Source organism: Geospiza fortis, unplaced genomic scaffold (genome assembly GCF_000277835.1).
Source record: "Geospiza fortis unplaced genomic scaffold, GeoFor_1.0 scaffold237, whole genome shotgun sequence".
Classification (NCBI taxonomy): domain Eukaryota; kingdom Metazoa; phylum Chordata; class Aves; order Passeriformes; family Thraupidae; genus Geospiza; species Geospiza fortis.
The window spans coordinates 4,463,378-4,489,874 of record NW_005054319.1 but is presented as its reverse complement, the minus strand read 5'-3'; the positions used below and the strand labels follow the sequence as shown (position 1 = coordinate 4,489,874).

Genomic DNA, 26,497 nt, shown 5'->3' with positions numbered 1-26,497 from the left:
AGCACCTTGCAATATACTCAAAAAAACACAGTATGTATCTCCCAGCTCTTCTCAGTAGAAAGTGATGGGACATGATAGGAAGCAATTCTACAAAATTACTTTTTCCTAATGTTTTTTGTGCTATCATGTAGTGACTGTGACAGGAGAAGTTATTTGCCCTTTCATGAACCTGTTTGGATTGCATGCTGAGAATACAAATAAAAGGAGGATGATACAGAGAATGAAGATTTATGTACCATCAGGTCCTAGAGGTGAGTGCTGAAAAGCAATCTCCCAAGCCATCTGAACATCAGAGTGTTGATAGTAGATTGTAGGACATAACTTCCAGGAAAACACATTTCTCTGATGGATGCTCCCAGGTGTGTGAGGAAGGAGGGAAAAGTGGTGGTGGGTTGTGATGTGTTGCTGATCCCCACAGTGAGGGATGAAGACTTCCTGCTCCTAAGATGCAGGCCCTGCCAGCAGCACTTGCATTTCAGAGAATTTGCCAGTGCTTTAAAAACAGCAATACCAAACCCAAACAAAAACAAGATTCTGAACCCCGTATAATCTGAATACTCTAATAAGAGTGGCCTGTTAATGGGTCTGCCTGGACTGGGAGGGTCAGTGCCATCTTTAAAAGGAACATTTCCATTCCACTTTGTGTCTGTAGATGTCTTTCAAGTGGATGTAAAAATGTGACAAAGCAGTGTTTGAATTGTGCTTGGGTTCTGTAATCGACCAGGCCTTAAGGCACAAGAAAAATCAATAGAAAGGCATTGTTGTAACGGATTAATTTTGTGCTTACTCAACCACTCAGCATTTAAACATATGGAACTATTTTATGTGTAGGAAGAATCTCATGAAAGAGAGCTGTTTCAGCCTGGTTATTTGAGCCTGCCAGAGAAGACATGAGAGAGCCAATTGTTTTTGTCCATAGACGAACTGATGTTTTGCATCTGCTTTTTAACAAATACAAACTCATGCTGCTCCTGTTAGGTGCATGTTTTGTTTTCTCTTTAGCATATGAAGGTACAAAACTGTTAGTTTGCCTTCCACCAAATCCTGTTGAATTCCTCAGTCTCTAATTAGAGTTAGGTAAGAAATACCTGATTATAGAGTACAGACCTGGGAGCCAATAACTTTCAAATCCAGCATCTGCCATGTCTGACTTTGGATTTTGGTAAATTATTGTGCTAGTACCTCAATTTCTTCCTCTGTAAAACAGAGATGGTGTCTTTATCACAGTAACTTCTGTTAGCTTTAGCAGCAAAGCTTTAATTTAATTTTGTTGTTTACTTTTGTTTCCTATTACAGTTTTACTTTATTAAACTAAGGGGAGCAATCACAGAATAACAGGCATTTCATTTGGCTTTCTAATAGTAGTTGCTTTGGATAAGGTATTTGAGCTTCAGATATTTGGAATAACCTTTTTATTGACTTACCAGCAGTGTGCACAGTTCCTACAGAACTAAATTCTATTCAGTATGTGCAGATACAGATTTGTTTTCTGTCCATCCTGTGCTTTACTCAAGATGTATGTAACTGTAAAGCTGCTTTATACCCTGATGGTGTGTCTGTGGGAAAGGAGCCTTGTTGAAACTTCACCTTTGTGACTTCAGGAAGTTACCTGCCTTTCCTCTGTTTTTTAAATCAACTTAGACCTGACTTGAGGTGTGTGTATTGCATTTGTTGCCACAAACTTACACCGAAATCAACACAAGAGTGACTTAAATGTACGAGTCTTAAAAGTAAGGATTCAATAGTGTCTGCTGCAAAACAAAGATGTAAAATTGTCTGAAATAATAAAAAAAAAGGAATCCTGTTAACGGCTGGGGCTTATTAAAAACATTTGTATTGTTAAGTTGCCAGCCAGCACTTATATGTGAGCAGCATTATGTAAACTCCATTTGTACTTTTGCCAAAGCAAAGAAGATCAGTAGGTCAAACTTTTAAGCTTGACCTACTTTTTTTTTCATAGGTAGTTCACAACAGCTCAACTTTTCCCCATTTATTTTCATGCTGTGCAGTGTGTAGGATTTTCATCTTAGGCAGGAGTTCTTCACCTTGTTCTTGAATTCTTTTCCAGCAGTGGTTGAGACCTTTGTATTTCAGAAGAATGTAACTGGAGTGACTCATGGATGAGGAAGTATATTGAACTTCACAGAGAATAAATGCTGCTATCTATTTTGGAAACAGATACAAAATTATGTTTGTTGTATGGTGGAACAAATACAATATGGAGGCTGTTTTATTCTTCTACAAAGTTATTTGGGAAAGCTATAAAATTATTTAAAATTTTTAGTTCATATAATTTTAAATTTAAAAATCATTTTCCTATTACCTAGGAAGTTGTAAGTTATTGTTGTAATTCACAGTGCCTACAAATTTAGTAGTTGACTGAGTTTTTTATTAGTAAGGGCTATATGCAGGAAAAAAGTTCTTTGATTATTTTGCAGCAATCCCCTTTTGTATGCTCCAGCTGCTTTGCTCAATTTCACTTTTCTTCCCCAAGCCTCTGACTGATGGAGATATACACAGATCTGAAAAACTGGAGATATGGCCAAGAAGAGGATCTGTGCAGGGTACGTGTCTATTTTAAGGAGAAGGGAAACAAACCAGACTGGCAAAGCACTGGCCTCATTCTGTAGGGATCTATATGGAATCAATGGGCATAGGTTATATCCCTTCTCAGTGTGAAACTTCTGGGCTCTTCCTCTGATATAATTTTATTTCCTGTCTGATGTATTGTCTTGTATACATATTTTAAATTTTGTAAGTAGAGTTGATGACAAGAGTTTGGTCTCTCGGGTACCCTAGGAAATGTCTGATTGTGATGGTTTGTGTGTGGGATGGGCTAATCCAGTAGGAAATACTTGCTGCTAAGAGTTTGTAATTCAAAATTCACAGAGTGTGTGTAGGGCCTGGTTCCTGTCTTTGAGTGAAACATGCTCAGTCTGTTCCATCTGGGTCCTTGGGATGATCTAAAATGCTCCCTTGTGAGGACAGCAAAAGCCTCCCAGTGATTCACTGCAGTGTTCAAAGCCAGCACAGCCCAGTGCAATAGGCAACAGTTGGCTGCTACCCAAAAACCTCATGGGAGCTGCAGCTCTATGCCATAAATTACAAAGCACTTTGGGATCATTAAGGATGACAGTCTCTCAAGGTGTAGTGATTAATACCCCACTTGGATGTTTAAATACTTGTCCAGTTGAAGACAGTTCACATTTGGCCTTGAACTTACTTGGTAGTGATCAATCCTTTGTGCCATTGTTTGCACACTGCATTAAAAGGGCTGGGCTGTCTCTGAGCTTGGTGCATCCAAGAATTTAATAATCAAATGACAGTGTACATAGACAGTAAAGTCAGGTTGGTTATTTCTGTAGTGCTCATCATGAAGCCAGCTTCCCAGGTTGTATTCTTGCAGTTCTTATTCCTGGGCTTTCCTTTCTTTCACCCAGGTTGTTCTAGAGTGGTTTCCACTTCTCTTGCTGTGACTACTTTCTGCTATTGGCAGCAACATAATTTAGTTGTATTTTAAGGAATAGGTGTGGGATCAGAACAGGACATATGATCATTCAGTGTACCTCAGAGCTTTGTTGTGAATACTTCTGAAGGGCTGCTTTGAGCCTAGATTCTTAATACTTTTCTCAAATTGATGGCATATATACTAAGTTCTGCAATAAAATCTTTGTATACACAGAAATGAGAGGGATCCTGACTTTGTTGATAAGCAGGGCAAATGTACAGGTAAGGGGGAATGGTTTTGTCTGTGACTTCATCAGTGTGAGCTTAATGTATCAAACATTAACAACCTCTAATTGTAATGTCTTTATTCCAAAGTAAAGTGAAGAAAATTCATAAAGGGTTGTCATGGGCTTCACGCTTCCAGAGGAACGACTTCTGTATAGTGGGTGACTTGTTTGACTTGAAAATTTGCTTTGATATATTTGATCTTCTCTATACAAAAGATAAATTCTCTACATTGAGCATTAAGAGATATTTTTTTTCTCAAGCATATACAGTAATCCAGCAGTATTCCCATGGTCAGTGGAAGTGTCAGCTCCAGAACTGCAACAGTGGAAGAATCTGATTTCATTTCTTGTAGAGGAGAAAAGGCACTGCTGCTTCCTCTGTGCCTGTTGATGTGAGGAGCATTGTAGGCGTTTCATGCTGTGGGGGAAGAGAAGTCACAAGGGTGAAGAAAGAACTTTTTTATTTTCCTTAGGTTGAATTGCATTCTGAAACAAATTGTGCACCTAAATTCATGCGTTAATGATGTGCTCTCCATCGTAGAAACTCGTGGGAAGAAGCATGTTTCACTTTGTTTTTTAAACCCACACTTAATTCAATTTAAAAACTATGCAACAAGATTGTACAGGAAACCTGAAGAGATTGAAAGGCCCAGAATTTTTAATGTGGTCCCATAAATATTTTCAGTGGAATATTGCTGGGTCACTCACCAATTTCAAGAAGCATTCTGAAGTTTAATACATGAAAAATGGTGAAATAAAGAGAGTAAAGGCCAGAAGTAGCAGTTGCTGTTTCACAAACTGAAGTCTGTTGACTTATGCCCAATGTAATCTGAAATAAATGTTCCCTGTAAGTAGATGTTCGGTAAGATGAAGTTGGTGATAAGAACAGAGGATCTCTTGGTTGTTTATATAAAATCTAAAATTAGAGTGAATCTGTTTCAAAACGTCAATATAACAACTGTATAAACATCTGTTAACAGATACATTCTTTGGAGCACTATATAACATTTGGTTGCTTTTCAAGAACAGTCCTACTCTTTGTTTTAATAAAATGGTATTTTACTTCAGTGAAGTGCAAATTTAACTGTTCAGGAATGGTCTGTCTTCTCTTATACCAGTAAAAAAAATGCAAGAGAACTCTCCAGACTCTAACAGTCTATATTTGTAGATGCCAATTTTTGATAAGGGAGAAAGTGTTATCACCACATAGACAGCACCTGTTAATTGCCTAAATAATTCAGGCTTAAATTATGCAGGCTTCTAAAACAAGGACTTGCCCTAGCAAAAGCAATAGGAAAATACATACTTCAAGATAAATCCTGCTTCCTGCAATCCTATTCTTCTGTTTTTAATATTTTCTTTGTGATGTGAACAGCAAGTAAATGCCTAAATTTGAGAATTATTACTGCAGAAGAAGGTTGGAGTTTGGTTTGGTTTATTTTCCAGTTTGCCTTTTGTATTTGTGGGGGCTTAAAATGTTAATTAGCCAGGAAACTGCCAGCAGACCTGAAGGACGGCTTGTATGTAGTTAAGCTATATCTCAGTCTGTCTTTCAGCACATGAAGTGTTACTTGTACACAATAAAATCTTGGCCCTGTACCTAATCCCTATTTGAAGTGCAGTTTAACCTGTATTCCCAGTTGTTACAAGCATGTCATACACAGATTTGGCTGCAGTTAGAAAGCGCCTTTAGGAATAAAAAACGAGGGTTAAGTTTTATTTTACTTGAAGTACTGTTCTAGCTGCAATGAAGTACATTCTTTGGGTAAATAGGTGCTGGTATTCAGTTGATAAAAGTGCCTTAGGAAAAAAGCAAGCCTAGTAGACAAAGACAGGGTCTTGTATATCCCCAGTGAGTACAGTGTTGGTAGCCTGCGTGTCCAAGGAAGGACTTGCAAGACCAGAAATGTGCTTAATCTTTCCAATTTTTCTAGTGGTTTTAATGAAGGATTACTTCCACCTGCAAACCTCCCTTCTCATGTCCTCATTGCTATAAATACAATCCTGCCATCAGTTATGTGCTGTAAAGAAACTGCCACAATTGTTAGTACATTTGGTTTGGGGTTTGAATGTTCTGTTCTTTATTCAGCATAGTCTGTTGTACTTTCAGGTAATCTGGGCCTAAAATATTCTGTCAGTAGTGGACCAAGAGAAGGTTGTGCTCAGGTGTAGGCAAACACTGAAGCACATAAGGTGTATTTAGGCTGTTTGCAGAATAGACACCAAAACTCTGCAAATGTGTTTCTAACCATATAAATGCCAACATGCATTTCAGCACTTCTCTTTTCACCTTCACCACTGGGTGATTCATGAGGCCATGGAGGAGCCAGATCAGTGGGTGTCCTTGGAACATGTCTGGTGCAAGCTGAGATCAGTGCAAAGCACAACAGTTATGTCTGACAGAGGAAGATCATCCTTACTCGTCATGAATTTCATTTGTTAAAATGCACAAGCAATCTTGAAGTCAGAGCCAGGACCTGAATATTCCCCCTATGTTGATTGCTTATGTCATTATGTTAGAGAAGTTGCTTTAGGCTGTAACCAGGAAGGTTGAGAGTTATTTTCTCTCCATGAATAAAAAAGAGGGACAGCAATAGGGTACTTTAGTTGCTGTGGTTTGGGAACTTTAGTGTATCTGTCCTGATCCTGCTTGAACATATCTAATAAGTTTATAACTCAGCTACCTTGGGGAAATTATGCTTTTGGGTATGCAGGAGTTAAATTGGAGGGCTCTGAAGTCCATTTGTTGCCAGCCTGTGAACAGACCATCTTATAAAATACCTGTGTGGAAGATGATCCACTGCACTGTGAGATCCAGAATTTCTGTGTTGTTCTGGTCGTGTTTTGTTGTACCACAAAGTAAACCCTGGTGCTGCCATTGCTGTGCCAGCCTGGCCACCTCATGTCACTGGCTCCTGTTGGTGCTGCAGCCCCAGAGACCTGCACATCACCCTTACAGCTGCAGGTGCTGAGCAGAACACTTCTGAGAAGGTTGGGGCAGGGTTTATGGTATACTGGATAAAGATGTATTATTTTACAGCTCTGTCTGAAGCCAAACATAACTAACTGTTAAAAAGAACACAAGCTCATCAGATGTTAAATGGCAGAACAGCTGTGGGTGTCATAGCTTGTGGCTTTCAGCTGAACATATGGCATAAAATGGTGTGGCTGACTCAAAAAATCACTTTTAAATATTGACACTGCCTTTGATCTTTCTTTTTTTAGTTAGTGAATTTTGTCAATTTTCAGTAGCTCTACTTTGGTTGGAGGAAAAATGGAAATAACTAGATTCTTTGTTTGTGTTTTATACTAAATAAAACATTACTTTCTTTCTTATTTTAGGAAAGTTCTCTCTTTTTTTCCAGGCCCTTGAAACTTCTGAAACTGTAAAGATTCTACTCACTGACAAATCTGTTCCATTGTGAAAATGCTTATAGTGTTAGAAAATAAACAACCAGAAGGATGCAGCTTATTAGAGATCCTTTTAACCAGCATTTAATTAATGCTGTCTTCTGAAGTAGGAATGAATACCTGCTTCTGAAGGAAAGAATACCTTCAGCACAGGCAGATTTCATGGCTCTGATATGTGAGAACACACAGCCTTTGTTGTGTCAGGAGAGTTGTTCCTGCATTCGTGCCTGAGGGTAGCTCTTAGAGAGTCTGGTGATCCATCACAAAAAAAAATCTAAAAAAGAGAGAGGTTGCAAAATTAAGAAAACATTAAGTAGACTCAATGCACAAGCAGCAGGGCATTGAAAGTTACTAGAATTCAGAAATAAACTCACTTTTTATTAGTCCAAATGTCTGCAATTTAGGCATCTCTTAGAACTAATGTATCATAATGATTGTCATCTGTAGTAATAAACTTTTCTAATATGTGTAAGTCTTTCTCAATAGATGGCCCCTGATTTTTTTTTCCTTGGGAAAGGAAGAGGGAGGGTAAAGACTGTGGGTTTTGTGGAGGAGGGATTTGGTTTGCATTAGGCATGATACTAACACAGAATTGAAAAATTTTGAGGCAACTTGGCACCAGATGTTCTTCAGCAGCAAAGCAGTCTTTTCTGCTAATATACCACAATACTTTGGACACTGGCTTTAGACTTTAAAATTTGGAATTCTTCTCTTTAAAAGTCAGTAAGATTCTAAGGATTACCAAAAATGGTATCTAATAAGTTCAGTTCTCTGGAAATTAGATTGTTAAATATAGACAAATTGATAGGTTCCTCATAGCTAACATAAGCTGTGTTTGAAGCCAGGGATGTTACCTCACCTGTATGAATATTTTTAAGAATATTTTGTTCCTGAAGCAAGTAAACATCCTTTACATCTCAGGGCAAGAAGGATGATCCATTTCAAAGTTGCTTTGGAAGGAAGAGAGCATCGGATTTGAGAGAAAGGGATAAATGGAGTAGAAGAGAAATACCAGGTTGTATAACATAATTTTACAGCAAGGACTCTTACAACAAGGACTCTCACAACAAGGTTCTTAAAAGAGGCCCTCTAGATGTAACAGGAACTTGACAAGTAAATCTAGGTCTTTATTAAAAACTGACTTTTTAACATAGTATAAATATTTTTTAGCTGTTTGCTTCATACCCATAGAAATTAAGTGGGTATATGAATTGATCTTGCATCTGGTCTTCTTCAAGGTGAGAAACTCCAAAGCTGTTTTCCCAGGGTTATGATACCTATTAGATGATTTGAGAGACAAATTGGAGTAAAGGCCAAAAGCATAAGATTTGGCATACAAAAGGTGGGGAAGATAATTTATAATCTGTTTGTTTTGAACTGTTCTGTGTTCTGTGCCTTTGCAGCTGATCCTCTGTTATTCTTTTCAGCCTTCCTGTAGATCATCCTTTAACATTCATAAATCTCATTTTAGTGGGTCTTGGTTTCCTGTTAATCTACCTGAACAAAGTACTGAACATCCGCAGTGAAAGAATCAATCTGTTCTGCTGCATCCTGAACACTGTACTTGCATGGTAACCTCAAAGTTATTTTAGCAGCATTAAGTGCTAAAGAGCATCTACTCAAACTACCTCCAATCCTCATGAAATAAGTAATTAGTTTTGTAAGAACTGTACCAGACATTGTATTCTCATACTTGATTAGAGACTGGCAGTTGATCTTATCTTATATTTTGATTCTTTTATATACCCTTTATACCTATCCAGGTATTACTCAGTTACTGTGTTGTCCTACAGTGACTGATACACAAGTGTGGAAGACAAGGTGTTCAACTAAGTAACATATAGTAACTTAGTTGCAGTTAATTATGTGTATGTGCTGTTTTTAAAAATGCTCTGATATGATGCTATTTGAGGCTGTAAACTTTTAAAAATTGATTTAGTGGGTCAAGGTTGAAAATTGAGATGAGGACTATAATTTACAAGGCTGTAACTGAACAGTTGTAGATACAGAGCAATTCTGTGAGCTGTGGGCCTCATTCAGTGGGACCTGACATGCAGAGACCCCATGATTCTGTTTGACTCTTACAACATGGGCCTTGCTGTACAGGATCTGGTAGTCTTCCCCAGCATTGTTAATTCTTTTTTCCTCCTTGGTTTTGCAAACCAGCAGGATGCTGTTATCTTTTTCCTCTTCACACCAGAGGTGGTGCCTGTCTTACAGAGGCATAACTTTTCCCCTATGCCCTGCATTGTTTATTCTGATCATGGCTAATCTCATAAGAGGGTACAGGACCTGATTTCTAATGCAGTTTTGCACTGGAAAAGTAGAATTAACTGTATGGAGTACCTCCAAGACTGTGGTAGGGAATGATCAGTACTGTCAGTTCCCTGAATTTTGGGAAAGGCAGAAGGGACAGCCCTCTGTTTCCAAGAAACTACTACCTAGACTATAGAATTCCTAGAAATTTTTCCCAAAACAAAATATATAAAAATAAACCTAAAGAAGTCATTCTCTCTTCCCCCTTTGTACAGCAACATCCCTTCAAGTGCCTGTTGCAGGAAAATAAATTCCATATGTAAGAATGGGAAACATCCCACTTCAACTGCCAAATTCCTTTGATGACTTTGAAAATTTTCTTCTTGGAAGTTCCTCCTCCTTGTTTCCTATATGGGTAGGTGATTGGAACTGTTCTGTCCGTGCTGTGTTGTTTGTTCCTCTCAGAAATTCCTTGGCTACACTTCACTCACATTGGAAGCAGTCTTCTGTCACAGAGCTTGGTTGCAGGCAGGGAGCAGCAAGCATGTTAAAGGCAAGGTGGCCAATGCCAGCTTGATGATTGTCCTTAACACTGGTGCCTAGAATTAGTCTGCCATGACCAAATCGCTGTTTTCTTTAGACCTTTCAAGTTTCCACCTGGATGGGCAACAAGCTACAGCTCTGCTCATTGCTGGAGCCCGTTCCTCTTAGCTGGACCTGCACCTTTTCCCATTCAAGTTTATCAGCTGAATTGAGCTTAGAAATATCCCACAACCAAGCTGTCCTTGTCTGTGGCCCAGGGAGAGTTACTGGGAATGGCTTAACTGAGGTGTCCTTAACTTCCCATATGTCATTCCCTGGCATGTGACTGTTACCTAACCAGCAGCAATGAATGTTTTAGTGTGCCCAAATAACACAGCTCCATGTACTGTGCTCATTACTAAAACATAAAACTTAGCAGTGTCCTTGCCACACTGGCAGTGCTCTAAGATTTATGTCACCAGCACCTCATTAAGAAACCTCCAAACTGTGCTTGTCACTTAGCAAAGATGGTTTAACAGTCCACAGTACACTAAAGGGAAGTCTCTCCTTGGGTAGGAACTGTCTGCCAGTCACAACTGGCATTTCCAGCAGCACCACCCCATCTCACCAGGACAATGAGGGAGGGAGAGCAGGTGGCTTTCTGGGGGCAGTTCCAGTTTTAACTCCCTCACAAGGCATATTGGCCATAATGCTTATTAAATGTTAGCATAGAGCATTTTGCTGAGGATGTGGTATGGGAGGTAGAAGTAAGGAAGCTGTTGTCAAGGAATATAAGGGGTTGCAGATGCATTTAAACCCAAGGAATAGCATTTTGTCTAAAATGATGGTAAAGACTAAACTAGTTTTCAGGTTGGGACAGTAGGGGAGTGCAGAGGGGGAGCAGGTACCCCAGGCTGAGCAAGAGCAGTTCTGAGGGTTTGTGCCTTGGAGGTTCATGTGTCAGCGTAGCTGCTGAGCTCTGGGACCTCCTAACATTTGAGCCCCACCTCATTCACTGCATCTTGCTTTTACCATATTAGTTATTTCTTGTGCTGTGGTGAGCTCCTCCTGGCAATGGCACCTCTCCTGTGTCCATCTGGCACACCTGATCTTGTGTGCCCTGGCACTCAGGTAACAGATGAACACTGAACATCTGAGTGGCCATTATTATGCTGCTGCTTTCCAGCCGTGCTATCGCTGTGCCACTTTTAATAATTCAGAAGTGATGTAGAGGAGGGGGAGTTAAAGGGCTGCAGCAATCTTTGTTTCTCTCTGTAAAGTGTGATTCCTCCGTGGTGGCTCTGTAGTTACCAGGGAAACAAGAGAGGGATGGCAGAGCACCGCGGGGCTGGAGTGGGACTTGGGGGTCGGCTCCCTGGCAGCTGCACATCTGCACCAGGGGGGAGAATCAGGGCTTGCCTTTCCTTGGTTTGGTGCCCTTCCCCCTCTTTTCCTCAATGGTTTTGTGAATTTAATTGTTAAATAGGTGATGCTCCCAGTGTTGGTGTATTTGTTCAAGAGCCTTTTTATCATTAATTCTAGTAAAAATATGCAGTGTCGAAAAATAAGCATTACTGGTGGTTTTGAGGAGTTGGATGATCACAAAATCTTCCTCTGAAATTAACTGGAGCCCTGGTTATACACAGACTGTCATTACTGAGAGGTTTTTTAATGTGTTAGAAATGCTTTGGCACTTCAGGGAATAGATTTACTGGAAAAGAATAAGGACCACTTCAGTAACATTTACTCAGTGCAGCATTCTCTGATTTGATAAAGGTCGAATTTCATTTTTAGTAATTAGCATATCTATCCCAATCACCCCCTGCTCTAGCTGTACTGACCCTGTATAATGCCAATCTCAGAAGCCCTGGGGAGAGAGGCAGGTGAGAGCAGGGGAGCAGCCCCTGCACCTCGGGGTTCTCCCTGTGGCCCCCGAGGGCTGAGCCGTGCAGGCAGGGGGAGGTGGGTGGGCAGCTGTGTTTACTGCACTGCAAATGTTTAGGGCTGGATCCATCTTTCAGCTGCCTAATCTACTGGCATTAGCTGCGCTGTTTGTTCCATACCTGTGTTAGGTGCTTAGATTTTCAGCAATTATGCTGAAGTAGTTCTGAGAGGATGACTTAAAAACCTTTTACTTATGGGTCTCGGTGGAACTTGGTGATTGATTTGAGATGGGCTGTTGAGCTGTTCTCTGACTACAGGCAGAAGGACTCTGTGCAATTTTATATCTCTGTCCCTCTTTTCAATGATAGACTAGATAAGGGGAAAGAAGATTTTCTGTAACAAGTTTGTTTGCAGCTCCCTGGCAACTGTTTGCTTGATTGCTTCAGAATGGAACCAACAGAATAAAATACCATATAAACACGCTCTTGTTTTGAATTTCATGGCAAATGAATACTGTTTTTCCACACCAGAGACTTCTTTTGAAGTCTGAATTCAACAGATTTGTCACTATGGGATGAGCCCTGAGGTTTCATTTCCTTGTGCCCAGTTTATGCACAGAAGTGAGGTATTCCTACGTAGTCAACTTGAACTTTAACTGAATTTATGAACACATAATGAGGTTGATTTTCCAGTTATCTTTGTGAAACCTTCAGAAATGGTTCACAGACCTCTTGCCCTCCATTTGACTCCCTAGAGGCTGCAAACTCAAGGTTCAAAACCTTAAATATGGAGTATATTGACTTCAGATTTGTAATCCATAAAGCAGAGTTAAGAAAAAATACTGTGTATGTGCTAGAAAGAGCTTAATCATAAAGCTCAGTATATTTCCTCCAAAATGTCAGATACTGAAATTTAATTGCTGACATTTTAAAACTCGGATTTAAAAAAAAAAATAAACAAACCAAAAAAACCCTCACCAGAGTAAAATAATACACTTGATGAGCACCAGAAGTGATGTTTGGGAAGCTATTCCCTGAATGGTTTCTTGCAACTATCCTTGTGTATTAAGAAGGAATGCTACTGAGGTACTCACAATTCAGAGAATTTTTTTCCCTCATTTTCTTCATTTTTATTTCTGGGTTTTTTTGTTTGGGTGGTTGTTTTTTCTTTGTTTTTTTTAATCACCTTTTGGTGTAGTAGATGTTGATAGTATGAGAAATTGCTTTAAAAATAATAGTTCAAGATTGAGTTCTCTTCTGTTTCCTCTAGATATGGCACTTCTGGGCTTAGCTTTGGTTCTCTCTGAGTCTGACATGTTAAGTGTGTTGTTAGTTGAAAAATATCTTCACTATAAACTGCAAATTGCATGTACAAAAGGAAATAGTTGTCTCTTGCTTATACATGCTCATCTACAGCAGCTGTTTTTCAGTTTCAGTTAAGACACAAAATGGAACCATGTTCAGCGGAGTGACTCTTATCATTGCTGCTTTTTCCAAAGTTAAAAATGCACTAAATTATTGCCACTGAAGTCAGGAGAGGTCTTTGAATTCAGAAAACATCTATTGAATGTATGATGTCATTTTTATGAAGTCATTCTTTGATTAGAATTGCAGTTTAGAAAAAACTGACTTCTGCTGTAAGGATAGCAAAATTGTTGTTAAATCCTGGTCTTGCACAGTGATTGGGATTAATTTCCTGTTCTATGATGCTGCAGTGAATAGCCTCTTTATCCCCAAACTACAGGAAACTGCTCAGTGTTTTGTATGAGCTCCTGCAGAGTGTGTGTTCCAGGGAGCTTGACATTTAAGGACACATCTCCCCTCTGTCCCAGCAGCTGATGGGCAATGAAAACCTTGCAAGCTATGGAGGAGAAGCAGTTCATATAAAACTGTGCTGTGCAGGCGTGGAGCTGGGCAGGATTATTGCTTGTGTGACCCTGGCTCAGGTTTGTGTGATCCTGGTGCACAGCAATGCTGTGATTGCTGTGAATCTGGAGTAGAAAATGCCAGCTTTGTTGGTTTTGTAGTTGGTCAGTTTTTGGCTGAAAATTCATCCCTGAATCTTTCAGTCAATGGATGTGTAATTAAAAGGATATATTTGAATAAGACTGAAATTTTGTAGTCTAAACAAGTGTTGCAAGAATACTTCAACAGAACAGGTTCAGTACTGGTTTCACTTTTGGTTCTTCTCATCCCTTGGGATATGAAGCAGTACATTTAATGAGACTCTAAACATCTAATAAAACATTATATGCTGCCTCCTAACCCAACAATTCTAAGCTCACAGGCTGATTTTGCTGGTACTTATTGCTCAGGTGTGAGCAGAGAGGATCTGCAGAATTTGGCTCCAGGGTGCCAGGAGGTGCATGCTAGGACTTGTTAATCTTTTGACTATTGGCTTTCTCCTTTGTTTCACACGTTTTCTTTCCCCCAAAAAGAGGCTAGAAAGTGTGATAGATGTTTCTCCCTCCAAAGGACATGCTAAACCTAAGCTTCTCAGTCTTACTGTAATTGTGTCTAAGTTGTCCTCTTTTTATTTGAAACGGGTCAACTGAAACAATATTTACTTGAAGTAATTTCTGGAGAAAGATGTTGACTCTAATGCTGTCCACTTTTAGGTTTTGCTCCTAATGTAGTTAAAGGATAATTGTGATTATTTAGGACAACAGTTCAGAAAAAAAGACAAAATTGAGAAATCTAAAACTTAATATTTAAGAGACACTGGAAGAAATGGATCTTAATCTTCCATGTTAAATTGGGGTTAGAAAGATAACTTCATTATTAAAGCTCACTAAAAGCTTCTTTATGAGTCTCAAAAGCACTGACTTGGATTTAAAAGAAGATTTTTTAAAAATTATTATTTAACAGACAATACATCATTTTGGTTAAATCTTTATGGTTCCTGTACCAATCTTATCCTTTTTCTAGGATCTTTTTGATAAATCTTTTCTGTAGATTTCCCAGTTTCTGTGTGTAGTAACTCTTGTTAGCAATCAAAAGGATTGATCAGTCTTGCATGGAGGGACTCTTTTTTATGAGTTACTGTCAAGAAGTGGGGTTTTTTTAATGTTTTTAAAATCATACATGAATCAAATGCAGTTTCTGCTGCAAGAGTCAGAGGCCTAAAGATGTTTTTACAAATGAGGGAAAAAGATATTAGACAATTAAATGCATTTTAGGGAGGCTGCAACTCATTTTGTTAGACTATAAAAGTACTTCATCCTGCACAGATGAGGGAGTGATCCTCTATGCAAGTCAGCTACCACGTTAGCAGATATTGGCAGGCTTTATTAGCAGTGCTTTATCCCTTTGATTAGACCTTGATTGCCACTCAGGAACCAGCTACAGCTTGCAGCCATCTCACTTCAGCTCGTGCAAGCTGAAGGAACATGAAGACAGATGTTTATAGCATGCCCCCCATCCTCCATGTTTGAAAGGCTTACTAAGGTTCATCAAAGAAAGAATCCCTTATTTGGGGCAATTCTGAGCTGTGGTTTGCAATGGAGCGCCCCTCAGAGAGGATTTTGAAAGTTTACTTGCCTCTCTGCTATGTGTTTTCAGGTGCTCTCACAGTTGGCCTTGTGCGACAGTGTCAAACCATCCATGGACGTGACAGGACCTGTATTCCTCCACGGCTGCCTCCCGAGTGGGTCACTACGTTATTTTTCATCATAATGGGAATCATTTCACTAACTGTCACATGTGGTTTGCTGGTGGCTTCCCACTGGCGAAGAGAAGCTACTAAATATGCCCGCTGGATAGCTTTCACTGGAAGTAAGTGACCTCAACTGCACAGTCCTGTATGCAGGATAAACTGGTGGAGTCTGAAATAACCAACACCAAAGGAGCAACTGCTTAGGGCTCCTCCTATGCAAAACATTCCTTCTCTTTGAATACCACATCTGAGGGAAAAATCAGTCTTCAGAAATTCAGGGGTGGTGTCTTAAGTGACTGTAATTGAGAGGGAATAATGGTATGAAAGAAAGGAAGGCCTGACCCCTTTACCTTCCTTGGGCAGTACCATTAATTGACCTAAGAAAACGAGCAGGGATAGAAGAGGTCAGTTCTAACTTGAGTGGTTGTAGTAATTCCTACTTCCCCACTCCCATATATCCAGGACAATCCTAGCAGCTTGCAGGCAGAAAATTCCCTCTCTGAGGCAGAGGTACATCAGTTGGTACATCCGAGGTAACCTGTCCTTACTCATGTGTCTCGTGAATACCTTGTTCAGGGTTGAGGCTGGTTCAGTTCTGCTTCATGCTCACAGCAGCTGCTTTATTCAGAATGTCTGCATCCTAATTGGCTATGCAGCAGGATTGCCCACTGCAGAGCATCTGCTGTGCTTCACAGCACCAAGACTTCTGCTTCCAGAAGTGACCTGCAGCCGTGCTTTAGCCAGAGGGAGGAGTACCAGTGCTTTTCTGCCTCCTTCATTGTGCTCTGCTTGAGCACCAGTGTAACTCCTCACAGCTGAGCCTGCTCCAATAGCCCTGTGTTTGCACACAGGGAAGCATATCCTATGGCTACTTCAGTGCAAAACAAACAGTTATAATGAGCAAGGGGAGTAACTTTCAAACTTCCTTTTCTTGGTGTGTGTTACAGGCTTAGCCCAACTCTGAAATGGTGCCTTTATGGTGGGGATGACAGCATGAAAAAACTCAAAACCTGAGGGCTTTTAAATTGACTTGAATTATGACAAACTACTAAAGGTAGTGTGAACACTAACTAGAAAATGCAAGTTTGTGGTTTACATGGGCATAAATAAGGTTTAATGGAACTCTGACACCTAATGATATCTAATAGGAGTTAGATTTAACCTTGTTTTGGGGAAGGGAATAATACTAAAAAGTGCTCGGCTTCAACAAAGGTACTTCACTGAGGTACTTGTACAATCAAAGCCATCTTTCTGACAACGTTGCTACACAGCATATTAAATTAATAGTGCTGCTCCTGCAGACAATGGAGCTATTGAAATGCTGTATCCATTGTGATTGACTTTCATTTATTTTCTGGTGAATGATTAAAATAGCAGACCTGAGTATTACTGAATATTCCATCCCAGCTTTTCCAGTGCACCTGTTTATCTCTACATATTTCATGTGTATCTAATGTCTGTGGTGGGGGGTTAAAGTCAAAATGCTGTATAAAGTTAAAATGCTTACAGGGAGCTGGAGTAAAAGCTCTTGGGTAAAGAGGGGAGTGTGAGTTCTAGATACCAATGTTTTTCTTTAATATCTGAAATCATCACATCCCTGCAGCTTTAGTTTTCTACAGCTATGATGATTAGTTCAGCCAAAAAATGTGGTACCCTAAGGCTTTTTTGTTTTGAGTTTTTTCTCTAGAGATTTCTTCAGGCTTGCAACAGGTTCATTATTAGATGTCTCAGTATAGAAGGACATTTTTATTTCACCACTTGTCTTCTTGGTATGAAATGTTTAATAATGAAACACACTAATTTGTTCTTTTGCAAGTCAGAATTATTCATAATTCTATTAAGATATGATCTCTGTATTGCTGAAATTATGAAATTCAATGTCTTTGGTATTCATCTCCAATACATACAACTCTGTGACCTTTGCATTCCTGTTAACAAAGATGATGGGGAATTTTATCTCTGAACTCACTTGTTAGGAAAATTAATTTTGAAAAATAGAAGTGAGTGGAAGGAAGGAAGATATCTAGATTTTAGAAGAAGTTGTTGAGAGTGACTTCTGTGGTTCATTGGATACAACCCAAATTAGTAACCTATTTGTAGGTTAGTATTAGGAACTATGCAGCCATGTGGAATCAACTTGGAATACCCTGAGCAGATCCTTCCTATGAAGTGCCAGTGCTGTTTAGATGAAAATGTGTAACTCATTAGAAGGGGGTAGGGGAGACTTCATATTTGTATTCCATCTCATCTGCAAGTGATTTCAAAACTCAATGGCCTCGTGCAGGCTGCTAGCAAATCTTCTCACAGAACTTTCTGAGCACAATGCAGGACATGCTATTCTGGGCAGGCAGGGAAGTCTGCTGGGGCTTCCAAGGGAAGCTCTGGGACTGGCAGCTCCATTCCTTCAAATGCAGGGGGGTCTGGAGTAAATATCCGAGGCAAAGGAATCCTTTTGCTCAGCCTTTTCCTTACAACTCTGAGAGCAGCAGGGAAAGCCTGGTAAGAGGTCACTTTTGTCCAGTTCATGCTGAAATTTATATATAGTTGTACAACTTATGTTTTTCATTGAATTCTTGCTTGTAATCTTGGAAGGACTCAGGGTATTTTCAAGTAAATACCTATAGCTAAATTATTTCATCTGCATACCTATAAATATGAATTGTTGCTGAGCATGGTCTTGTTTATCTTGTTTAGCTAAGAGACATGAGGACAGAAGTTTAACCTGTCAGTTCTCTTTCTTCTATACACTTCTGAAGGGATACACCCCAGAGGGTATTTACAAGCACAGCATTTGCCTCATTCCCCAGTTGTTGATGGGTTTACTGCACAGAAACTTATCCTTTTTGACAACTCTGCAAGCAGCTTTGTGGAGAGGAGAGCTATTGCTGTCCTCCAGGTCATACTGCATGAATGACAAACGTCTTGTACAGGTAAATGTGAAGGTTTTCCTTCGTTTTTGTAGAGGAAAGTCTTTCAGGAATCAGTATTCCTACTGATATGATCAGTATTGTCACTCTGGGCATAGATACCATCAAAACTGTCACTGGTGTTTCAGTAGTACCACTTTCATACCACCCAGTAATGGAGAGGGTGTTCCTTGTTGGTGTTCATCTGTGGCCTGCCCAGGTTTTGTGTGATTCTTCAATGAACAGGGTGTTACAAACCCATAGCTGTGCCTGGTGTGTCGGTAGCAGGCAAAGCTCCAATCAGCTGTTCTTTTGCTTGTGTACCAGAACTGCCTTTTGCCATCCCAGCTTCTGTACCATCTCATCACTAATTATGCTCTGGCACATAGTGACACAAGTTGGTAGCCAAAAAGTGAGCTGGTTTTGGTATTTTTCCATGTCTCTGACAGTGCTTCTATGTTGCTACCTCTGCTTCAGATTTATGTAAATCTCTGGCCTTTTCAGGGTGCTTGTTTTCTATCTTCCAGTTGATAAGATAGGATGTGGTGAAAGTGTGGAAATGTCAAATGTTGTCATTTTCATAGTCCTTCAGACAGATACTGTCAATTTCCATAAATAGAAAAAAATGTCCAGAGCTTATTCCCCATGGAGGCCACATAGCTGATCTCATGTATGTTATTGCAATTTTGGCTATTGCAGGAATTCACAGAGCTCCCTCAAGATCTGTTTACACTGTACAGATTCAGGTCTCTCACCATCTGCTGCAACTAGAAAGAGGATGAATTCTGTGTCTGCTACTACTGAATGAGGTGCTTCTCTGAGATGTATCAAGAGAGAAGATGCTAGACAGAAAAATCACATTTCTACCATTTTCCAGCAATTACCAGAGAGTCTGGAATTGGTCTGGGTTTTTTTTTCCCTAAGGATTTAAAAGTTCATGAGCAATAATGGAGTGCTTTTTGGAATGCAAGTAAAAATGGGGCAGGATAATTACATCCTTAACTAACAGTAGCTATCCTGTGAATGTCTGTCTCTGGTGTTCCCCAGTGAATAAAGTGCTTCTTGAGTTATTAAAGATTTGTACCAGGTGCTGCTTTCTATGTTACGTGTCTCTATAGAGGCAAGCAGATATTACAGTGAGCCTCTGAAGACTAAACCTTTTTTTAAGAACAGATTTCTTCTGAAGTTGTCATTAGATGCTCAAAACAATTTCAAGCTAAAGAATTAGAGGAACTAATTGGGTTTTTTGACAGCCACGATTCAGATGCAGACTAGAAAGCTCTTCTGTGCTTACGTAGGTCTGCTCAAGAAACATAAACCCATGCTTTTCTCAGATGGACTCTGATGTTTGAGATACAATTAAGAAAAGGAGACATTTTTTAAGGATTAGATTGTGTAATGTGGAATTACATGGACCAATAATCGTGTTGATTAACACTTCATTTTTTGATGTTTAACATCTGGTGTTTGGGTCTTTGGTTCTGTTCTAATAGATGGCCTAACGAGGTGGTGCTGATCAGCAGTGTGGCAGCTGTGCAGTTCCAGATGTTTTCTCATTGTCCCCTTTCCCTTCCCCTTTGAAGAACAACCCGGCGGTGCGGGCACGGTGCGAGCGAGACACGAGCCCCCTCCAGTGGAACATCTGGGATTTCCTGCTCGGCACTGGCAGCCAGGAATGATGCTGGTGCTGCCTGCTCTTGGCTCAAGGCGTTGTGAAAGCTGCTTTATGTCTTTTGGAAGGCAAGGAGCAGCTGATGTTCTGATGTGGATCATGGTTTATGAAAGCATCCTTCTTTGTTTATGCCCAGGTCCTACTTGGACACTCTCTGGATTCAGATCCATCATGCCCAGTATCTTCTAGAATATTAGTGGTTTTTTCCCCAAAGCCGAGACCTGTGCTATGGAAATCCTAAACACTAAGATATAAAACATGTGTTAAACTGTTCATCTTGGATATACACGGAGTCCATTAAAAATGGGTTTAGTGTGGGCACTGTAGCTGGATAAACTGGAGCATCTGTATTTAGTGAGGAAGAGCAGTACTGAAGCTACATTAAAAAATATTATGCTGCTCCAGCCAATCATTTCCTCATTTGTAAAGGCTAGAAACTTTGTTCTGGTGAGGCTGAACGGGACAGGCAAGCTCCTGATTTTATTTTACATACATTTGAAAACAAAAGTGGCTGCAGCACTTCTTGCAGGGGTGCTGGTGATTAGGGTGATGGTTATTACTGTTGCCAGTGGTTTTTGATGTTGCTTGTTTGACTTTTAAGGAGGCTCAAGTAGGGAACAATATCCCCAGGGTTTCCTCTGTCTTGCAGTCGTGGAGAAGGGAAAGAGGAGACAATGACAGTGCCTGTGTTCCTTACTAACGAACTAAAAGCAGCAGCCTGTGGTAACTAGAGAAAGCTGAAAAAGTCAGCATATGATGCACTTTGTTCAGGCAGGAACATTGTAACTTGGTTTGAATTTTCTTTTTTGTGTGTGGCCAGCTTTCAGGCAGAATTTGAGGACTAGGAGAGGCTTCAGTGTGAGTTGTGCTTCATGTCAAAAGATGTTGGTATGTGGATTTGTGGGGTTGGTGAGACAACAGAGCAGGTTCAGCTCCTCTCTCCCCCCAGATCTAATTGGATTTGGTTGAATAATAGGTATTGTGGTGCCATGTTCCACTCACAGTAAATAATGTCTGAAATAAGGCTGAAATACATAGAAGTGAAATAAGAGTAAAGTGCAAATACTTGACTGAACTGTTAGATACAGATAAAATTTTGTTTTATTCTTATACTGATTAAAAAACCCCAACTGTATATTCTTGCAAATACAATCAAACAATTCAAAAGCTAATCCTTTTTATTGTGAAGAAAATCTTGCCTCTCAGAGGAGCCGTATTTAGAAGTCATTGCCTGGGTTGACAGTAGAGTCCTGCACAGCTACATCCAAACTAAACAGGATTACTTTTGCAAAGCTGTGCTACAGAAACACTGAAGTTGTCATCTAGGAAACACTGGATGTTCTCTCCTGGATTTGATCAATTGATTGGTATTGAAATGTGCTGTGAGGAATCTTGGTTGCTATTGATACTTGAAGGCCTGTGAAACCTGTAATGTAATTCTTTAACAGGAATTCTGGATTTCTTGTACTTTCACACAGAGTCAGTTGCAAGAACAAAACATATACATGAGTTTGAAGTGAAATAAAAACCCTCATTGCATGTCTCTTTGTTCACAGAGTCTGAATTTAGTTTTTCACTAAGAAGCTTAAATTAAAGTGAATCAGAAAACTTCAATTTCATTGTATTACAATGAGAAATTCTAAGGATGTTTCATTATCTAAGGAAACATTCATATAATGTTAGGAAACTGGTATCTTTTAATCTTAAAAGAAACTGTAATGACAATCTGAATGTTTCTATTTTTAGCAAAGCTTTTACAGAAAATGAATGTGCAAAGAATGGGAGAGGGCAACTACAGTTGGAAAAAGACAACTGATAATAGAAAAAGTTTCTTCAATGTTGAATGTTACTTTATCTTGACTGGGCAAAATGACTCTGAAATAACTGGAGAATAAATGACTGAACTTTGAGATGGTGATAGAAGTGTATCTACCAATTTTTTATTCTATAAAGAGAGTTCATGATCTAGCGAGTAGAACTGAAATTACAGTCAGAACTGGGGACTTTTAGTCTTTCTTGGGAGTAGATGAGGGATGTTTTGAAAGCATCATAAAGCCTACTCAGTCATTTCAAACAAGTTATCAGCTCAAATAACTCTGATCTCAGCTCTTCAGTTCAGTCAGGATATTTTACTTGTTTTTCTGGAGCGCTCTGTGAACAGTTAAATATTTTCACTTTAACATAGCAGTGACCGTTTTTTTCTTTTTTCTTTGCAGTGATTCTGTTCTGTATGGCAGCCCTAATATTTCCAATAGGATTTTACATCAATGAAGTTGGAGGTCAACCCTATAAATTACCCAATAACACAGTGGTTGGGTCTTCGTATGTACTGTTTGTCTTATCCATTTTCTTTACAATAGTGGGACTTCTATTTGCTGGCAAAGTTTGTTTACCTGGCTGATGAATGTCTGGACTGCAGGACTTTATTTTGGAAAAGAGCAAGACATCAGAATTGCATTCTCAGGAGGATGCCTAAATCAGACTATCAAACACTGACTGAAAAGAGGAATGCTTTGACTTGTTCTCACTATGCACTTTGGATGAAAAAAAGGAGAGCCTTTCCCATAACCAAATACAGACCACGTTGACTAATCTCCTGAGCATACTTCAATGCAGTCAGGTCTGCACTGTGATAGGAACTGGTGAAGAATGCTTTACACTGACAAGCATAACGCCCCACTTACTGGACTGTTCCTGTTTTTAACGTCTAACAATTTGGAAGTCAAAGTATTTATGAACTTTGTGGTGGACCAGAGGGTTGTGGAGGAACTCAAGTGAGGCTGGCCTCGCTGTTTAGGAGATTAGTGTTTTACATCTTCCTTCTGATGAGCAAAGCCTTTGGCACCATTGTGGATCAATCTTGCATTACTGCACCAAGAAGCCAATAGATCAAAACATGTTCTCTCAATGTATGTAACAGCAAAAAGACATACATCCCCTGCTCCCCCATAAGCTCTAGGAAACACTAAGGAACATTGTAGAGGGGGATTTCGTCCTTATATTTATATAAATATATATATATAAATATATATATATTTTGCTGATGCAGTATACAGTGTGTGTGTATGTGTGTGTGTGTGTATATACACATATGTATATATATATGTATATACACACAAATGATTCCTGGAAAAGAACTCAGAATGCTTTGCTAGCAAAACACTGTGGTGTGCAAAACTAGAACTCAATAGAAAAAAGCCATTTTTCTGAAGGCCACATAGCTGAGAGTCTTCAGTTTACCTCATTCTTTGTAGCAGCCCTTGATTTTAACAGTTTTTTGTAATAGGTACAAACGATCCCATGCCTTTCTAGGTGCAATTTTAAGTTAAGCTAAAATTCTTTTTATGGTAATTTATTTGTATATGAGGGTAGAAGGTGAGATCATGTCATACCTTAAAATCCTAATTTTGGGAAACTGACACTATTTAAATTATTAGCAACTGTTGTACAGAAAAATCTCTTTTTTCTACTTCATTGTTACATTAGCATTCATACATGTTCAAGCACAGCATTTTACCATAGGTAAGCATTCCTTTTAGCACATATAAAATGCAATGTTTAAAGTAATGCAAACACTATCCCACTGCAAAGATGGATGAACTTATTTTCAGCTGAATATTAATTCATCTTTGCCAAAAAAATGAGCAATATAATTGTTAAAAATGTATGCCTTGTTTACTAAAGTTGTTATTTTAAATGTAGATTTAATGGCCACCAAAATTTGGAGCAAATATTCCACACTAACAGTAGTTTTATTTTTCAACACAAGGATAAACCATTGAATCCACAGACATCTTAATTTACTACTAGGTTGGCGTTCCAGGGAAGCTGCCTGCACTATCAGTATTTGTTTTCCTGTTAATACACAGTTTGCCTGAGATTCATTCTGAAAATACAAAAAACTGTCTGTTTTGAGCACTGTTTCATTGACCTTACTAGAGGAACTGCATTAATGAACAGACAGTCATTTTAGGATGAGATTTATGTTAAAATAAAATCAGCAGTTTCCAAAATAATCACTTACCAGATAAGCTGGAGTGTTTAAAATTAACACAGTTTGCACAATTATTTTAAACTCTGTGCCATTCAGACCATAGTGGGTCCCTGCCTTTTTCCATTTCTTCCCTCTCCCCCACCCAAGGTATTTTAGTACAAAAATGTAATTTGTTTATGTATATTTTCTTTTGAAATTTTTGACCAAACTTGCCACTGGAATGGTTTCTAAGTAATTCTTTTTCCAGTCAGTTCATTCACAGGCAGAATGGAGTGTTTATGGATCATTAAATTTTTCCAAAGTGTATTAATCTGTAAATACAGCCAAGCACTTACTTGGAAGTCATGGTTTAATAATTATAATTTGGTTCCTAATTTAAGCCTTCATCTGCATGGGCAGTCTGAGGCTCCTAGTGATAGTGGTGGAGGTAAAAGGCAGGGTTCAGCTGCTTGATATCTTTCAAAATTTTGGTGTTATCACTACTGTGTCCTAAGATAAAGTATTCACCAAAACTTGGATTATAAATTATCTTTTCAGAAATGTTACACTTGTAAATAGTTCGAGATTTTTGTGACTGGAACACAGCTGGGGGGTGGGGAGAGTTTCTAAGCTGCTAAAATTTCTTTCCCTTCCCACCCCTCCAACTTACTTATTTCAGTTATTGTAACATCATGTGGAGTTAGGCTTTGATTAAATGGAACACAATAATAATTTTTTAAAAACCAAACAAAAACACTTATCTTGGAGCACACCCAGACTGTGGCTGGCTGACTGGAAATTGATCTGATCTGCCAGTGCTATTGCTATGAATTATTAAATGTTAGCAAAGGCTTAGCAAATAGATTTATTAAATATTTGAGCATTTCAAATCCAGAAATAGATGCGGCCAAATGCATTTTAGAAAACCCAAACCAGTAATTGAAGAGACAGCTGTCAACAGTTGCTTTTAATAAGGTCACTAAGTACTATATAGTACAGTATTAATTTATAGCAGAAAATCATATCTTGTAAACTGTATATAAAACACTGTTTTATGGTGCAATCATTTGTCAAACTTATGTCTGTTACTTTTGTTTTAAAGTTGTGTGCATTCTTTTCATACCTAAGAGCATCACTGTAAAATCTGCTGAAGACTATTTATAGGTTTTATTTGCACAAGGTTTTGTTTTGAACTACAGGAAGTTCGTATTGAACATGCCTAAACATCTGTAGACTTTTTCAGTTCATGAAAAGCAAATGTTTCCATATGAATCTTCTCCAAAGGTAATCCCATATTTGTGTTGAGTGTTTACATAAACTTTTCTGATTCTGCCAGCCATTATTTTTTAACTTTTTGAAGGACAGCTCATTTTATCCATCACTAGAGAATTCCATTTATTCTTTTGCTTCTAAATCCTCCCAAAGGTTTGATACCCCATCATAATGTAATTTGTGCACACTTTGTCATTTATTTGGCTAACAAAACGTAAGATTGGAAACTGAAAATACTTTCAGAAGGAAAAACTAGTAAATTTGTATAAATGTTATCATTGAGCTCAGCTGAAGTAATCACCTGGAAGCTGTTTGGCTGAGACCTGCGGAGGGTGTGCTTCGCAGAACACACCAGCCTCACCATTTACGGGGGTTTGTGCGCTGTCGATGCAGCTGCAGAGCGGTGCCGGTGTCCGAAGGCACGGGCGGTGTGCCACGCTCCGAGCCCCGGCCTCTGCCTGAGCCGGGCCCTCCTGCCGTCCCTGTGTTCCCCAGACCTTGTTTAACCACTCCAGAACGCACCTGTAGGTTCCTGTTTGCCCCGACACACACACACACGCACGGGAAAATGGAAGCTGTCCTTTAAAACCTTTGTGAAGGATGAACATAATGAAGGAAATGGTGTCTGCAGGTGGGCTGTCCTGCCTGGGCTCGAGGCCGGGCCCGCCGCCTGCACCCCCGGCCTTTACTGAGGGTTGTTTTCTATTGGTTAGAGCATTTTTCAATTAATGATTTCCGAACAAATGTTAATACAAACTGTATAAAATGAACATAATTTTCTTCACTTGTATTTTTGTTATTGAGCAAGTTTATCAAAATAAATTGTCTACTAAAGCGACTGGCTCTGGCTGCACTGACTGGAACCAACCCTGCCCCGCACACAGGTGTCCCCCCTCAGGGGTGCCTCCCCTCAGGTGTGTCCCCCCTCAGGTGTGTGCTCTCTCACATGTGTCCCCCCTCAGGTGTATCTCCTTCAGGTGTGTCCTCCCTCAGGTGTGTCCCCTCAGGTGTGGGTGTGTGTGTCTCCCCTCAGGTGTCCCCCCTCAGGTGTGTCCTCTCTCAGGTGTCCTCTCTCAGGTGTGCCCCCCCTCAGGTGTGTCCCCTCTCAGGTGTGTGTGTCCCCCCTCAGGTGTCACCCCTCAGGTGCGTCCCCTCACGCCAGGCGGGGCCCCTCGCCTCCGCCCACTGGCGCCCTCAGGCGGCGGGAAGCGGC

The 26,497-nt window shown here is 39.6% G+C and overlaps 1 protein-coding gene across 1 annotated transcript; it reads left to right on the top strand.

The window, feature by feature from the left end:
• Positions 1 to 215: 215 nt before the first annotated feature.
• On the top strand, positions 216 to 26,118 carry MOSMO (modulator of smoothened). The gene is made up of 4 exons (XM_005420385.2): positions 216 to 251; positions 2,495 to 2,564; positions 15,368 to 15,580; positions 22,256 to 26,118. Exons 1-4 carry the CDS (start codon positions 231 to 233, stop codon positions 22,438 to 22,440), a joined length of 489 nt encoding a protein of 162 aa, XP_005420442.1. The 5' UTR covers positions 216 to 230; the 3' UTR covers positions 22,441 to 26,118.
• The last annotated feature ends 379 nt before the right edge of the window (positions 26,119 to 26,497 follow it).

Excerpts from the sequence above, each read along its gene's own strand:
- MOSMO (XM_005420385.2), top strand. The coding sequence starts at position 231 with ATGTACCATCAGGTCCTAGAG. Across the intron at positions 252-2,494 it reads TGTACCATCAGGTCCTAGAG|CCTCTGACTGATGGAGATAT; the intron begins GTGAGTGCTGAA and ends TTCTTCCCCAAG. Across the intron at positions 2,565-15,367 it reads AAGAAGAGGATCTGTGCAGG|GTGCTCTCACAGTTGGCCTT; the intron begins GTACGTGTCTAT and ends ATGTGTTTTCAG.